Below are 14,253 nucleotides of genomic sequence, written 5' to 3'. Positions count from 1 at the left end.
CATCTGAATCCGTCCCAATGCAATCGCGTTTTTTTTTTTTACTTGATTTTTTTTTCTTTCTAGTCCGTCGCTATCAATATCCTCAAACACAAATCTTTCATCCTCGCTCAAATTAATGGGGAAATTGTCGTTTTCTCGGTCTGAATAGCACTTTTTGTTGAAGGCTCCCATTATAAACAATGTGAATATGTGAGGAGCCATCAACATGTGACTTCATCGTCTGCCACTTACGGTAGAGGCAGGGCTTTTGTCTTAGCACCGAAAGTTGTGAACTTTATCGTGGATGTTCTCTACTAAATCCTTTCAGCAAAAATATGGCGATATCGCGAAATGATCAAGTATGACACATAGAATGGACCTGCTATCCCCGTTTAAATAAGAAAATCTCATTTCAGTAGGCCTTTAAGTTTAGTTATATCAGCACCAAAGATGGCGGACAGCTCCTGATAATGATGACACTCAATTAGTAGCGTCACCATTAGCCTTACCATAAGGACATCAACGTCTTCCAGCTGGCAGTAAACGACTATACGTTATCAAGCTGAGCCACTAAGGGAGCCTCAGCTTGACTTGTCTTTATACCCACGAACTAGAAAGGAACTTGTAAAAGAAGTCCAGGAAGGGCTGCCATGCTTCTTTGCGCTCAGACTTAAGACGAGCAATGGGTAGTTTAAGGGGTCACCAACCTTTTTGAAACCAAGAGCTACTTCTTGGGTACTGATTAATGCGAAGGGCTACCAGTTTGATACACACTTAAATAAATTGCCAGAAATAGCCAATTTGCTCAATTTACCTTTAATAAATACACATATATATATACATATATATATATATATATATATATATATATATATATATATATATATAGAAATGGCCATTTCTGTCTGTCATTCCGTCGTACATTTTTTTTCCTTTTACGGAAGGGTTTTTTAGAGAATAAATGATGAGAAAAACACTTAATTGAATGGTTTAAAGGAGGAGAAAACAGGTAAAAAATGAAAATTAAATTTTGAAACATAGTTTATCTTCAATTTCGACTCTTTAAAATTCAACCGAAAAAAATGAAGAGAAAAACTAGCTAATTCGAATCGTTTTAAAACATTTTTAAAAAGAATTTATGGAACATCATTAGTAATTTTTCCTGATTAAGAGTAATTTAAATATTTTGATGACATGTTTTAAATAGGTTAAAATCCAATCTGCACTTTGTTAGAATATATAACATATTGGGTCAAGCTATATTTCTAACAAAGACGAATAATTATTTCTTCTAGATTTTACAGAACAAAAATTTTAAATGAAATTCAAAAGACTTTGAAATAAGATTTAAATTTGATTCTACAGATGTTCTAGATTTGCTAGAATATTTTTTGGGGAATTTTAATCATAGTAAGTTTGAAGAAATATTTCACAAATATTCTTCGTCGAAAAAACAGAAGTTAAAATGAAGAATTAAATTCAAATTTTTTGATTATTCTTTACAATAAAAAAATCAATTTACTTGAACATTGAAAGAAGAGGAAGGAATGTAAAAGATAAAAAGGCATATGTGTTTAAAAATCCTAAAATCATTTTTAAGGTTGTATTTTTTTCTCTTAAATTGTCTTTCTGAAAGTTACAAGAAGCAAAGTAAAAAATAAATGAAATTATTTAAACAAGTGAAGACCAAGTCTTTAAAACATTTTCTTGGATTTTCAAATTCTTTTTGAGTTTTGTCTCTCGTAGAATTAAAAATGTCAAGCAAAGCGACACCAGCATGCTAGTAAATAAATACAATTTAAAAAAATAGAGGCAGCTTCCTGGTAAGTGCTGCTATTTGAGCTATTTTTAGAACAGGCCAGCGGGCGACTCATTTGGTCCTTACGGGCTACCTGGTGCCCGAGGGCACCGCGTTGGTGCTAACATCGTTTAAATAAACCATTTTTAAACATGATGCTTTGATACTTTTATGAAAAACGTTGTTGTGCACTGCAGCTTTACGACTCGTGTGTGTTGGAGAGAAAAGGAAGACAAAGTCTGCTATGCAGGGCTTGCCTCAAAACTCCGACAGCCCCGCCCCCTTTCTGCGTCTCTGCTTTTGCACCTGCCTTGCTCACCTGGCCTGCCACCCTGAGCGCGAACCTCCCACGAGAGAGTCTTACCTGCCTTCTCCGCACTGCACCCTGAACGCATCCGCTCACCTCCACACGGACCCACGCAGGCACTGCGCCTTTCGTCACCACCAGGTATGCAGTGTGAGGAGTGGTAAGGAGAGAGAGAGAGAGAGAGCGAGAGAGAGGGAGAGAGAGAGAGAGAGAGAGAGAGAGAGAGAGAGAGAGAGAGAGGAGCGCCAGTGGAGAGAAAGAAAGCCATTGCACAGCGTGGACATGTTTGTAACGGAGAACATGCAATAAGTGATCGTTTCCACGCAAGAGTGCTCACTCTGTGAACTTCGCCCACTGTGGGGCTTGTCGCGATGGCTGCTGCTGCTGCTGCTTCTCTGGGGGAAGTTGGAGGCGTCCTGCACGGCATTGCTGATGGGCTCGCGCACGTCGGCTCCCATTTCGTCCTGACCCCACTGGTGGAGGGTCCCACCCTGCTGGGGGAGCACCTCGTACCCGGGGACCGGCTGTCCCGCAGCACCCCGGCGGATTTAACGCACCTCAAAGGGATCCTGAGAAGGAGACAGTTGTACTGCAGGACGGGCTTCCATCTGGAGATACTTTCGGATGGCACGGTGCAGGGGACAAGAAAGGACCACAGTCGTTCCGGTACGCATATATATATATATATATATATATATATATATATATATATATATATATATATATATATATATATATATATATATATATATATATATTGTTCTCTGTCACATAAATGGAACATTTATTGTCATTGTCAATCAATCAACTGTCATCTTCTATTACAGGGATTTTAGAATTCATAAGCCTGGCTGTTGGCTTAATAAGCATTCGAGGAGTGGACAGTGGACTCTATCTGGGGATGAATGATAAAGGAGAGCTATATGGCTCTGTAAGTACATTCTTTTTATTCTTATCATCAGCTGTGTCAAACTCATTTTCATCTGGGGGGCCACATCACTCAGGGGGCCATTTAGAATAAATAGTAAACAATACACGGATATGGATTTGCTTGATAATATTATACACACATTTATGCTTTTGATTGCAGTATTATATATATGTTTTACTTAGACTGTAAAAAGAAGTCTATAGATTTCAGTTCAGTTCCATCCATCCATTTCTTACCGCTTATTCCTCTCGGGGTCGCGGGGGGCGCTGGTGCCTATCTCAGCTACAATCAGGCGGAAGGCAGAGTACACCCTGGACAAGTCGCCACCTCATCGCAGGGCCAACACATAGACAGACAACATTCACACTCACATCCACACACTAGGGCCAATTTAGTGTTGCCAATCAACCTATCCCCAGGTGCATGTCTTTGGAAGTGGGAGGAAGCCGGAGTACCCGGAGGGAACTCACGCAGTCACGTGGAGGACATGCAAACTCCACACAGAAATGATCCCGAGACTGGAATTGAACCCAGGACTACTCAGGACCTTTGTATTGTGAGGCAGACGCAGTAACCCCTCTGCCACCGTGAAGCCCCAGTTTAGTTCCATTTCAGTTTATTTTGAACATGCATACAACACAATGTAATTCATCACATATTTCCACTTGTTACAGTATGTCACGAAAAGGAGTACAAAGAAGCTGAGCTTATTTAATCCTAATTCTTTTAAATGTTATCCTATTTTTTTGTTCTCTCTTACATAACAGTGAACAAATAAATCATAAACAAATAATACACAATAGTAAGTAAACACATATTAAATACATAAATTATCTTTGTCCCAATAAAAAAAATATATATATTTAAAAAAAGCAACTGCTGGCAGCCCATGCAGTTGCTTTTTTAAGGTAAAATTCTGGGGACTGAGCTTTATTTTATTTTTTCTACCGTGTATTCTATTGTCATTCTGACAACGTACAATTTGATGAATAACTTGCTTTAAAAATATAATGCAGGCAGATATTTGAGTATTTTTTTTATATTTTAACAAAGCATGTTTTGCATGACTAATATAGAAATATTAACTATATTAAATATTATTAAAGTTGAAAATATATGCAATTGTATGCAATACATGTATTTTTTGTAAAGTACTTTATTGAGTCCTATTTTTTCCAGACTTTCATAGGCCACATAAAATGATGTGGTGGGCCAGATCATTTTATGACATGTGTGCTGTATAGATTATTCATGAAGCAGTTAGATGCCATATCATTATGCAGGTAAAAGCATATATAAATAATGTATACTTTACTATCTTTTACCAAGAAAGATTAAAGGATGCAGGTGCCACTATGATATTTATAAAAGGCTAAAACATTATAGTATGTGTAAGTGCGGAATATATGTGGACATTTGTCCATCAATATCACAGCAGATGACTCTGATCCGTGTCAGGCGACAAAGTGTATTAATATTAGTGTTACTATGATTAACATTTCAACTTTTTCCCGTTAACTTACGCCTATTTGTTCCTTTATAAAAAATGTAATTCCACAATAATAACGGCACTTGCTGCTGGCCACAATTGGGCTGTACACAGTGTACATTGTTTATTATTAATCCAGTTAAGGTGCATCTAGGTGCACAAGTACGGTGGCCAACAGCATGTTTTGAACTATTACAAAACAATACAACACAGCATAAAAACACATGCATTGGTGGGTCTTGAACTATATCAATGTGAAAGTAGGCAGAATGAAAAGTGACAGTTTTCAAGGCAAGTTTATTTGCATGATTCATACACAAGGCAATTCGAAGTGCTTTACAGAAAATAAAATAATCATAATTAAAATTAAAACCAGAAAATAAAACTATTTTAAGACTATTACAATTATAATCAAAGACTGTAGATAAAATAACATCCACACAACTAAATAAAAGTGTTTTCAGCCAGGATTTGAACATTGCCAAGGTTGAGGCCTGTTTCACATCTTCTGGGAAGACCATTCCAGCGTTTAGGAGCATAAAACTGAAACTGGTCTCATTGTGTTTGGTCCTGACTCTGGGCACACGCAGGAGACCACTCCCTGAAGTTCTTAGAGGCTGAGATGTTTTTTGTGGCTCGAACATGTCAGAGATGTACTTTGGCACAAGACTATGCAAATACCTGTTCACAACTAAAGCTGTCTTGAAGTCTATTCTTTGAGCAGCAAGAAGTCGGGACAGTTACTTGAGCACTGGACTAATATGGTTGTATTTCCTGGTTCTAGTCAAGACTCCAGCAGCAGCATTTAATACAGCTGCTTCACAGTTCCTTTGGAGAGCCCAGTGAGAAGGCCATTGCAATAGTCCAACCTGCTGGAGACAAAGGCATGGATTAGTCTTTCTAAGCCTGACTTGGACACTATTCCTTTGATTTTTCAATGTTTTTCAGGTGGTAAAAAGATGCTGATGTTATTGACCTAGGGGTTAAAGTCCAAGTCTGAGTCCATATTTACCCCGAGATTTCAAACCTGAATTAGTAGACTTCAGACGAAGAGTCTCATGGTGACTAATACGCTCTGCTTCTGTGTGCCAAAAACATTTATTTCAGTTGTGTCTGAAATTAAGAAAATGATTTTGCATCCACACACTGCTCTGTTTGATGCAGTGACAAAGTGACTCAACAGGCTGACGTTCACCTGCCGTCACTAACACAAAGATCTCTGTGTCATCTGCACATAGGACACATTGAAGCTGCGTATTAGCTGGCCTGGTCGCAGCATATACATGTTGAACAATAGGGGTCCCAAAATCAAACCCTGAGGAGCCCCACAGGTCATAGCCATTAGGTCAGAGAGACAGTTCCTAAATTCAACAAAGTATGTCCTATGAACAAGATAGGACTTGAAGAGCAGCCCCAGTTTTCTAACCTCTGTAATAAGATAGTATGCATGGTCAACTGTGGCAAAGGCTTAGTTTATGCCTTAGTTCTTGTCATGTCAAACTCAAGACCTCAGGGCGACCACGTCATTTTATTTGGCACACATGAAGCCTGGAAATAATCTGCTTAAATAAAGCACTTTATCTTTTTTGCTAAACATTTTTTTTCTTTCAATGTTGACAGAAAAAAAAAGTACTTTGATGAAACAGCACACCTTCTAAACTTTCATGTTCTCTGATTATGTAACAACATTTTCAAAGCATTTTTTGTTATCAAACATTCCTAAATATCTGCTGTCATGTCACTTTGACTTATGTTTCCAAAGCAAATTATGCATCAATTTGTTCATTAAAAAAATATCAATAATGCATATTCAACTGTGTAATAATATCTTGAGGTTATTAAGTGTTTATATTTGTATATATTCACTGTACAAGCAGGCCTCTAGGGCAGTGGTTCTCAAATAGGGGGAATGCGTCCCCCTGGGGGTACTTGAAGGTATGCCAAGGGGTACGTGAGATTTTTTTTCAAATGTTCTAAAAATAGCAACAATTCAAAAATCCTTTATAAATATATTTATTGAATAATACTTCAGCAAAATATGAATGTAAGTTCATAAACTGTGAAAAGAAATGCAATATTCAGTGTTGACAGCTAGATTTTTTGTGGACATGTTCTATGAATATTTATATATTTTTTTATATTTATTTTTATATCAAATATAAAAAAAAAAAAAAAAAAAAAACAGAGCAAGCATGATCCAATACAGTGCTATAGCCTTAACGGCTATTATAACAAAATGAAAACAATGGAGAATAAAAAAAACAAAGACAAATGAGCATTCGACTTTTTTTTTTTTTTTTTTAACATATTTGAAAAGGAGTGAGAAGAAGTATACACTTATTTAATCCAACCCCTTTTCTTTAAATCATAAATTACTCTGAGCTCGAACTTCCTTGTTCACTCCATGTACAAACTTAATGAACTTGTATATACATAAATGATAAATATATACATACATATGCACACTACACACATACATTGATATTAAATATTTCTTTTTTTGTGAAGAAATGTTTAGAATTAAGTTCATGAATCCAGATGGATCTCTATTACAATCCCCAAAGAGGGCACTTTGAGTTGATGATTACTTCTATGTGTAGAAATCTTTATTTATTAATTAAATCACTTGTTTATTTTTTAACAAGTTTTTAGTTATTTTTATATCTTTTTTCCCAAATAGTTCAAGAAAGACCACTACAAATGAGCAATATTTTGCACTGTTATACAATTTAATAGATCAGAAACTGATGACATAGTGCTGTATTTGACTTCTTTATCAATCAATCAATCAATCAATCAATCAATCAATGTTTATTTATATAGCCCCAAATCACAAATGTCTCAAAGGACTGCACAAATTATTACGACTACAACATCCTCGGAAGAACCCACAAAAGGGCAAGGAAAACTCACACCCAGTGGGCAGGGAGAATTCACATCCAGTGGGACGCCAGTGACAATGCTGACTATGAGAAACCTTGGAGAGGACCTCAGATGTGGGCAACACCCCCCCCCCCCCCCCCTCTAGGGGCCCGAAAGCAATGGATGTCGAGCGGGTCTAACATGATACTGTGAAAGTTCAATCCATAGTGGCTCCAACACAACTGCGAGAGTTCATTTCAAGCTGACAAGACAGCAGCGAGAGTCCCGTCCACGGGAGACCATCTCAAGCGGAGGCGGATCAGCAGCGTAGAGATGTCCCCAACCGATACACAGGCGAGCGGTCCGTCCTGGGTCCCGACGAGCGGTCCATCCTGGGTCTCGACTCTGGACAGCCAGTACTTCATCCATGGTCATCGGACCGGACCCCCTCCACAAGGGAGGGGGGGACATAGGAGAAAGAAAAGAAGCGGCAGATCAACTGGTCTAAAAAGGTGGTCTATTTTAAGGCTAGAGTATACAGATGAGTTTTAAGGTGAGACTTAAATGCTTCTACTAAGATAGCATCTCGAACTGTTACCGGGAGGGCATTCCAGAGTACTGGAGCCCGAACGGAAAACGCTCTATAGCCCGCAGACTTTTTTTGGGCTCTAGGAATCACTAATAAGCCGGAGTCTTTTGAACGCAGATTTTTTGCTGGTACAAATGGTACAATACAATCGGCAAGATAGGCTGGAGCTAGACCGTGTAGTAATTATCTTTTTTTTTCAACCAAAAATGCTTTGCTCTGATTAGGGGGTACTGGAATTTTAAAAAAGTTCCCAGGGGGTACATCACTGAAAAAAGGTTGAGAACCACTGCTCTAGGGGGCAATCATAACTGCAATGTGGCACATCCATCCATCCATTTCCTACCGCTTTTCCCTTTCGCCTGCAATCGGGCGGAAGGCGGGGTACAGTTTGAGACCCCTGCTCTAATTCATTAAGAGGTCATATTACACTCTGGTACTAAATAGTAGGGCTGTAGCTATCATATATTTTAGTAATCAAATAATTTATTGATTATTTTTTTCGATTAATAAAGGAATCGGATATAACATTTTATTTCCCCTAGGGAGGGGGCTGGGGGGGTTGCCCACATATGTGGTCCTCTCCAAGGTTCTCATAGTCATCATTGTCACCGACGTCCCACAGGGTCATCATTGTCACCGACTTCCCACTGGGTGTGAGTTTTTCTTGCCCTTATGTGGGCCTACCTAGGATGTCGTAGTGGTTTGTGTTGTGGTTTGTGCAGCCCTTTGAGACACTTCCCCAGCTTTACTTCATATGAGCTTCATACGTATGTATGTATGTATGTATGTATGTATGTATGTGGCATGTTGACAAGCTTACAAAGTCCTATCTTTAAGCTTTGGATGTTGCATTGTGTCATCTGTATAAGACCTCCATTCCTCATTCAGACAATATACAAGTGTATACAATATTTTACCACACCAATGTATATTATACAGTATTTTCACAACAAAAAGTATTTTAGTTTTAGGTAAAATATTTTTATTTTCAAAAAATATGCTGTGTTTTTACTGTATTTGTGTAAAATATAGTCATAAGTGACTATATATTAAAAAAAAAAATTCTTAAACAAAAAAGGGGTTTACATTGTCTAAAAACAAAACAAAAAGTTGTTTTTAAGGGAAAAAATGACTTTTTTAAAATAAAATAATTGGTGTATTTGAAACAAAAAGAAACAAAAAAACGATTTATTTTAAAAGAAAGTTTTGTATATGTTTTGGAGAAAATATGCATATTTCAAAGAAAAGAGTACACATTTTTCCAAAATGAAAAGGTCTATTGTCAAGAAGAAACATTTATTGTGTTAATAAATACATTTTGAGAAGAATTCTTTTTTCCCCCTGGAAAAAAATCTAAATGAAAGAATGTAAGTAATTTTTATAAACATATATTTAAAACCTATATTTGTTTATTCATGATAAAAAAAATATTTTTATAAGTGACTATTTAAAAAAACATATTTTTCTTAAAAAAAGGAAGTTTATATTATCTAAAAGCACAACAAAAATATCAATCGATTTTTAAGGAAAAAATTGACTTTTGTAAATTAAAACGGCATGGCGGAGTGGGAGAGTGGCCGTGCACAACCCGAGGGTCCCTGGTTCAATCCCCACCTAGTACCAACCTCGTCACGTCCGTTGTGTCCTGAGCAAGACACTTCACCCTTGCTCCTGATGGGTGCTGGTTAGCGCCTTGCATGGCAGCTCCCTCCATCAGTGTGTGAATGTGTGTGTGAATGGGTAAATGTGGAAGTAGTGTCAAAGCGCTTTGAGTACCTTGAAGGTAGAAAAGCGCTATACAAGTACAACCCATTTATCATTTATTTATTAATGATTCAGGTCTATATAAATGAACATTGATTGATTGATTGATTGATTTCAGGGTAGAGAAAAGGTAGGGTAGAGTAAATAGAGGAAAATAGTTGAAATAATCAACAATTTCTCTGCTTGCCGTATCCTTCACTGTTTGTTCTAAAAAACACACATCACCAACATTGATACTGTACTTTTAACATGTTTGCATTAATAAAAATGTAAAATAGAAACTCCTCTGTTCACCGCCGCACAGATGTCAGCACCCACCGATCTTAAGTGTGTTTACTTAGGAAACTATATCTGCATATTCTATCAGTTTCTGTTAGTTGCACTCATTAAACGATTAATCGAAGCATCTGGTAAACTAATCACATTAATTGATTGATCGTTGCAGCCCTTCTATAAAATATAAGATGAATATTCTTCAGAATTGGCCCCCCTGCTAGCCTGCCTCACTTCCGTTCTCTCATGCAGTTATTTCTGATCCTGCAGACATTTAAGTGATTGCAGCACTTTCCTGTTGCATGTGTTTTGTGATGTTTATGTGTTTTGGATCATATCTGTGTTTACATCGTATGGACGTTCCTGCGCGTCGGCCCTCGTACACAAGCTATTTTAAAACCTCTGTGATCGTAGGACAGATGTTTGAAAATGTTGTGGGCTTTAAATTCTTTCTCTTTCTTGTCAGGAGAAGCTGACAGCCGAATGCGTCTTCAGGGAGCAGTTTGAGGAGAACTGGTACAACACATACTCGTCCAACCTCTACAAACACGGAGACAAAGGGACTCGCTACTTTGTGGCTTTGAACAAAGATGGGACACCGAGAGATGGGACTAAATCCAGGCGGCATCAGAAATTCACACACTTCTTGCCCAGGCCTGTTGACCCTGATCGCGTGCCAGAGCTGTACAGGGACATCCTGGGCCACAGCTGAGACCCGCCTGTAGGTTCAGGGCGGGGATAACCGCTGCCACCCTCGCAGGCAGCGAGCGGATGGACGCAGGCGGTGCAGGCTGCCCAACCGGCAGGGATAAAGGCACCCAGGGCCCCTCGGAGGAATGCACGGGCATCTCTCAGCGGCCGCACACAGGCGAGACTGTCTGACTTTGTCAGTCTGCACGCTCGGCATGAGGGGTTCATTTGTCTGTGTGGACGGAAGAGCCTCAAAGTACCTGCGTGGAATAGGAAACCAAAGGGAAGCGGCCTTCCCACTGGCGGGAGACCGTGGGAACATGTTTATTTGGGGTTTGATTTGGTCTATTCCGAAGGACTTTGAAGGAAATCACTGACTTTGTTTTTTTTAAAAGAAGAGCAAACGTGTAACGGTTTATTTATTCCTTTTAGATACATATATTTATGTTATATATTTATTTATTTCAGAATATATTTTTACATTTAGATACATGCAATAGAAGAACCACTAGAAACTATATGACCTATGTAAAGCAGTGGTGTCCAAAGTGTGGTGGTTTGAATAAGAGAGACAAAATAAAATGCAGTCATCCCTTGCAGCTTCACCACATCGCAAATGTTTTAAATATATATTTTTAGACATCCATCTATCCATCCATGTTTTACCGCTTGTCCCTCTCGGAGCCAACTCAGATAGACAACATTCACTCTCACATTCACACACTAAGGCCAATTTAGTGTTGCCAATTAACCTAACATATTCTACATTTTTTGGTCCAAAATTAAGTATTTTCAAGCATGCAAAGGGCTGAAAAAAAATTAATACTACAGTACTATTGGCAACTAGAGGAAACCAAACCATTTTGAGTGGCAGTTCAGTATCTTGGCCACTGATTGGCTCAGCCTCAGTAGAATTACTCTACTGGATTAAAAGAATGTTAAGGCGACTGTAGGGTGTTATTTCATGTCTCGAGGGTTCTCATAACGTTAAAAATGTATGTAGAAGGTCGTAAACATGTTTTTGGTAATGTTCCAGCTATGAAAATATTTGGTTTATAATTAAGGATTTCTACTTCTCGGAAATGTATTTATCTCTATGTTTGATAATGATTAAAAGCATTAAACGAGGGATTACTGTGATAATAATAAATAATTGATCAAAATTGACCACATTTTTTTTTAATTAGGTATATTTTTTTATGCTAATTATAACGTAAAGTTTTTTTTTTAAGTATTTTTTTCAAATTATATCAAAAAGGCCTCCTGCATCTTTGGATTTTTCAGTATGAGTTTGGACACCACTGATGTAAAGATTGATACACTGTACTATTTTGTTGTCTTATCCTGAGGAAAGCTTCCTACTACTGTACCCGCTAACAATATGTTCGTGACATTTGCAACTCAGTGCATTTCATCACAAGTGTCAGTTCCAGACAGGCCTCATAAGACAATTGATTCATGTCAAACAATAAATAAGAATATCACCATCACGCTTTTTTTTTTTTAACTCGTCAAAACCCGAGCCGACAAGGTGATTTTTAAAAGCAGCAAAATGGAGCGGATGCCTTTATCTTCCAAAGTTTCAACTTATAAACTTGCTTGCAAGATCAATGTTGTGTTTCTTCATGGGTACCGTCGTGCTTGTATAAGAAGTGCATAAAAACCTCAAAGTCCACGATGGGCCCACACTTACAATGTTGACTTGCAGCACAAGTTAGTGGCTGAATAAAAGTGGAGGTCAGAGTGATAAAGATCAACAGACTGACAGCTTTAGGACTTTTTTTCTCCAAATAAGAGTGAATAATGTCCGATTATCTTTACGCAATAATGAATATTGCACTGAAGACAATGATGCCCTGTGTTGATTGGCTGTTAGAGAGGTTTTGATACAACAATCTGTTTTTATATTTGACTCTCATTGTAGGGTAGAATAGGAACATGTAGATTTGATGTGCATACTACATGAATGGGGCAAAAAGTAAACATGACTCATTTAAGTAAATGGAATAAAAGAGTAAAAAGCAATGCTAGGAAGGTAAGAAAATAACAAATAACTTGGCAATAGTACCGCACACCAACGATTGCACAATAAGTACAATATTTGGCTGTGACCTGTGTTAGCGCTCCTTCCTGCACTGTCTGTTGCTGAAGGAGCTACCTGAGGCTTCCGCAGTGTCGTGCAGATGAGTTGTGTATAAGCTATAGTACACAAAACAGCTGAGTGATATATTTTTAGGATGCCACATTCTCATATCTGTGCACAGTTTTCTCCACAGTTGGGAGAAGATCTGTGCCGAAGCATGAAAGCTCAGCCTGTGATGTGTGTGTGTGTGCGTGTGTGTGTGCGTGTGTGTGTGTGTGTGTGTGTGTGTGTGTGTGTGTGTGTGTGTGTGTGTGTGTGTGTGTGTGTGTGTGTGTGTGTGTGTGTGTGTGTGTGATGGCGAGCCAGGGGGGATGTCTCCATGCACCGAGCCAAACCCCGCTGCCAGCTCCCTCTCTTTTTTTTAAAGTGTGTGTGTGTGTGTGTACGTGCATGTGTGTGCGTGCGTGTGTGTGTGTGTGTGTGTGTGTGTGTGTGTGTGTGTGTGTGTGTGTGTGTGTGTGTGTGTGTGTGTGTGTGTGTGTGTGTGTGTGTGAATGGAACTTTGGGACTTTCCACTTGCACACCTTAAACAACAACATGCCTCTGTCATCAATTCATGTCAGCAGCATTCAGGGAATTAGAAGCTGTGTGTATGTGCACAAAAACATGCCGATCATGATATCAACTCCGAACGTGATAATGTCTCTCCTCACCTTTAGTTCCACACCAGTAATGGACGAGGTGTGTGTATCATTCCGGTCCCACCTTCCAAAGAAATCCATACATCATAGGTGTGCAAAAATTGTAGGACAGATGGGGTTAGCAGGTTTGCAAATGTTTGTTGATGGGTGGCAAGAAGCTGCCTCTTATACTATGGTGAGGATCTCAATATGGGTACATGTAGAGTCGCTATGGTGCCATCCACATCCTGAAATTCTAATCCGTGATGAGAAAAAAAGAAAAAGAAAAATAAGATGAATACACTATAAAAATATAATACTTATGTGACCTTTTTTCCACATTTGTTAACTATATATATGTATTCTAGTCATACTGTCATGATATTTAATGACAGTTATTACTAGTTTCCTGTGCTATGTTTTATTTCCTATCCAGCGCTCTTATTTCTTTTTTTTCTATTTGTCACCACTTTAGTCTAAACACTGACTCCCTCGCTTGACTCTAATTGAAAATCTATTTATGCCAGCGCTGTATCATTTGTACTTTCTACTTTGTACCTTCATGCTGCATAACATTCCTATTCTTCCTGGCACTTCCCTGCTGCACTACTTTTGTTTTGTCATTAAATACATTTTTACCTGTACTTTGCCTCTTCATCATGGGGTCACAGCCAATAATACCCAAAACCAGAATGTGAAACACATACTCATTATAGAACTGGAAAAGCAAAAAAAATCTAAACAAATCCGCAGTTTTGTATGAAATACTTGAAAGTAGTACAAGTATCTGACCAGAAAATTACTTAGG

The 14,253-nt window shown here is 38.3% G+C and overlaps 1 protein-coding gene and 1 long non-coding RNA gene across 2 annotated transcripts in view; one reads left to right on the top strand and one right to left on the bottom strand.

Annotated features, from left to right (window-relative positions):
• Positions 1-2,220, bottom strand: part of LOC133553473 (uncharacterized) — a 54,602-nt gene extending 52,382 nt beyond the window's left edge. Inside the window, exon 1 of the long non-coding RNA XR_009806922.1 lies at positions 2,142-2,220. This is a non-coding gene — a long non-coding RNA (uncharacterized LOC133553473). The remainder of the gene's footprint in view (positions 1-2,141) is intronic.
• On the top strand, positions 2,118-12,169 carry fgf20b (fibroblast growth factor 20b). Its single transcript, XM_061901709.1, has 3 exons — positions 2,118-2,750; positions 2,912-3,015; positions 10,459-12,169. Exons 1-3 carry the CDS (start codon positions 2,456-2,458, stop codon positions 10,702-10,704), a joined length of 645 nt encoding a protein of 214 aa, XP_061757693.1. The 5' UTR covers positions 2,118-2,455; the 3' UTR covers positions 10,705-12,169.
• The last annotated feature ends 2,084 nt before the right edge of the window (positions 12,170-14,253 follow it).

Source organism: Nerophis ophidion, linkage group LG05, assembly GCF_033978795.1.
Source record: "Nerophis ophidion isolate RoL-2023_Sa linkage group LG05, RoL_Noph_v1.0, whole genome shotgun sequence".
Taxonomy (NCBI): Eukaryota; Metazoa; Chordata; class Actinopteri; order Syngnathiformes; family Syngnathidae; genus Nerophis; species Nerophis ophidion.
Note: the sequence above shows the minus strand (reverse complement) of the source record. Positions and strands in the feature narration are given on the sequence as shown.